Source organism: Primulina tabacum, chromosome 1 (genome assembly GCF_025594145.1).
Source record: "Primulina tabacum isolate GXHZ01 chromosome 1, ASM2559414v2, whole genome shotgun sequence".
Taxonomy (NCBI): Eukaryota; Viridiplantae; Streptophyta; class Magnoliopsida; order Lamiales; family Gesneriaceae; genus Primulina; species Primulina tabacum.
Window position 1 is genome coordinate 45,892,286 of NC_134550.1, and position 3,643 is coordinate 45,895,928.

Sequence of the window (3,643 nt, forward strand, 5' to 3'; positions counted from 1 at the left end):
CTGGATAGTACCTTAATTAGTTAGGAAAGTCATGTTTTTGGCCGTTCGTGATTTGGTCGAGTTTAGAGGTCGTACGAGAATTTACGGCGAAAGGTGCCAAAATGACTCTCGAAAGAGTGTTTTATGTTATTGGATTCCTTTCACCTATTTTCATGTTTTACAGTTATTATGCATATTTTTCAGTATGTTTGGGGTATTTTTAATCATGGTTAAACGTCGGTTTAATGTTGGTTCGGGTTGGTACGAAGCCATGGTCAAAAATCAAGTTGTTGGTCCGAATCGTCTCGTTTTTTTTTCTATTGTAAAGTTTTTGTCAAGTTAAGATTTATTGCATGTGTCACATATTAGAATTAAGTCACAGCAAGCCTGGGAACGATTCAACTCATCCGGTAAAAATAAGGTTATAATGATATTACGTGCATAAAAATATAAAATGTTTATTTTTGAGATATATGCTATATGTCTTGTGGCCACCTTATGCTTATGGGTTTGGAAGTCGGTAGGCGCAACCGAGGACCTCTCTGCCCGGTGACTTACGACCGGTTTATGATTATGTATGGGTATGGACTTCCAGTCCAAGAGCTGTGATTGATCTCTACTGCCTAGTATACTGTGGTTTAGTCTGATCAGGCGCTTACGTTATGTTATGGGCCACTTGCTTAGAAACATTATCTCTACCAGAAAATTATGATATGTTATGACAGAGCTCTATTGAGCAAAGCTTTTACGTATGATTTTCAGATATGCACGTAGATTTAATTATTCATGATACGGTTTTCACCGTACGCTTTACAATACTTTATTTTTACTTTGCATGCGGTTTTATGGTATATATTAATTGTTATTCACGATATATACATGTTGAGTCTTTAGACTCACTAGACTTGATTGTTGTAGGTATTTATGAGGCTGAGACTGCGGGCAGAGACCAGTGAGCGATCTTGGGACAGCAATAGTAAACCCGAGGACCTCATGATTTAGTTTATGCATCTTTTATTATTCAAACTCAGTTTTAATACGTTGGATTATTTATAAATTGTTGTTTAGGTTGGATTATTTTTAAATTGTTGCTAGAAAATTTTATTTACTTCCGCTGTTATTTTAAAGTTAAAATTATTTACATGTTTATTTTATAAATGAGGCAAGATGATTAATTATTTAGAAAATTTTTAATAATTCCGCTAAAATATGAATACGAAATACGGGCCTTTACATGCATGGTCAGTGAAAACAGTTACCTTGGTGCCAATGAGATATGTTCTGAACTTATCGAATGCAAACACCACTACTAGCATCTCTTTCTCAGTGGTTGTGTAATTCTGTTGGGCTGAATTAAGTGTGCGACTGGCATAGTAGATAGCCTTGAACATCTTATCTCGCCTTTGTCCCAAAACTGCTCCCACAGCATAGTCTCTAGCATCGCACATGAGCTCAAAGGGCTCCTTCCAGTCAGGTACTATCATGATGGGTGCAGAAATCAGCGCTGTCTTGATCATGTTAAATGCCTGCAAATAATCATCGTAAAAAATAAATGTTGAATCTTTCTCTAACAAATTACACAAAGGTCTAGTGATTTTAGAGAAATCTTTAATATAGCGATGATAAAACCCAGCATGTCCCAAGAAACTTCTGATTGCTTTCACATTCTTTGGCGGTGAGAGATTTTCAATCGCCACGACTTTGGCCCTGTCCACTTCCATTCCCTTGGCGGAAATCTTGTGCCCAAGCACAAGACCTTCTTGAACCATGAAGTGACATTTCTCCCAATTCAAAACCATATTCTTCGCTTGACATCTCTGCAAAACAAGTGTCAGATTCTGCAAACAATGATCAAATGATGAACCAAAGACAAATATATCATCCATGAAAACTTCCATGATCTCCTCCACCATGTCAGAAAATATGGCCATCATACACCTCTGAAACGTACATTGCAAAGTCCAAATGGCATTCTCCTGAAAGCGAATGTACCATAGGGACAAGTGAAGGTAGTCTTCTCTTGATCCTCTGGTGCTATGACAATTTGATTGTAACCTAAATAACCATCTATAAAGCAATAATAACGTTAAACACCTACCACCCTATCAAGCATCTGGTCAATAAAGGGGGGGGGGGGGGGGGCGGGGGAAGTGATCTTTCTTAGTTGCATCATTCAATTTCCTGTAATCTATGCACACTCGCCAACCAGTCACTGGACGAGTTGAAATTAATTCATTCCTCACCACAGTCATACCCCCTTTCTTAGGCACTATTGGCACTGGTGAAACCCAAGAACTATCAGATATAGCATAAATAACACCAGCATTTAACAATTTTAATACCTCAGCTCTCACCACTTCTTTCATGGCTGGATTAAGCCTCCTCTGATGATCAACATAGGGGGAATATGATTCCTGCATCAAGATTTTATGCATACAAACAGTAGGGCTAATCCCTTTTATATAAAAAATTGTCAATCCCAAAGCAGATTTAAACTCTCGCAACACTCTCAACAACCTATCTTTCTCATCAATAGTAAGAGCAGAAGATATAATTACCGGTTAGGACGAACTCTCGTCTAAGAATGCATAGCACAAGTGACTCGGTAATTCCTTCAATTCAGGAGATGCTTTTAGTACATCTTTACTCGCATCTTCAAGTAACTCTTCGTGCTGGGCATCAACCTTTTCTTTAGGCAGCACACTGAGAGCAAGTAACTCTTCTCGCATATCACAGTCCTCTTCATCCACAGTAGAAGCTGATTGCAATAAGCATCTCTCCAAGGAGTGTTTCATCATCCTACCTGCACTAACATGAGATACACATGAATCAATGATATCAATAGTATTACAAGTACTTACCTCATTTGGTCCTCTGATGGTGTTGTAGATGTTGAACACCACTTCATCTCCACCTACTCTCAGTGTGAGCTCGCTCTTGTGGACATCAATCAAGGCTTTTCTGATGGCCAAGAATGGCCTTCCAAAGATAAGTGGCGTCTCCTGGTCTTCCTCCATATCTAAATGACAAAATCAGCAGGAAATATTAATTTTTCTACCTTTACTAGCACATCCTCTACTATCCCTCCTGGATATGTAAGTGATTTGTCCGCCAGCTGCAAAGTAATAGTGCTAGGCTTCACCTCGCCAAGCTCCAAGGTCCTGTAAATAGAAAAAGGCATTAAATTAATACTGGCATCTAAATCACATAAAGTTCTATTTAATCTAGAACCACCAATAACACAAGGAATAGTAAAACTCCCTGGATCTTTGAGTTTTTGTGGTAGCTTCCTTTGGAGTATGGCACTCTCTTCGATTAGCTTCACGGTCTCCAATTCTTGAAGTTTTCTCTTCTTGGACATCACATCCTTGATGAACTTAGCGTAATTGGGCATTTGCTCCAATGCATCGGCAAATGAGATGTTAATGTGTATTTTCTTGAAAATTTCTAGAACTTTGCAAACTGATCATCTAACCTTCTTGAACCTCTGTGGATATGGAAGTTTCACCTTCGGTAAGGGCTGCTGTTCAAGCATTGCCTTGGGTTCCTCTATATTTTATTTCCCAACTTACACCCTTTTCATCATCTTCCTCAACAAGAATCTCTACATTCTCTGCAGTAGGGTCTGGGATTCCAATTTTCTTGCCACTCCTCATTGTGACAG

General features: G+C 38.7%; 1 protein-coding gene across 1 annotated transcript; it reads right to left on the reverse strand.

The window, feature by feature from the left end:
- Positions 1-2,998: 2,998 nt before the first annotated feature.
- LOC142510234 (uncharacterized) lies at positions 2,999-3,373 on the reverse strand. The gene has a single exon (XM_075619604.1). It carries the CDS (start codon positions 3,371-3,373, stop codon positions 2,999-3,001), a length of 375 nt encoding a protein of 124 aa, XP_075475719.1.
- Between the last annotated feature and the right edge of the window lie 270 nt (positions 3,374-3,643).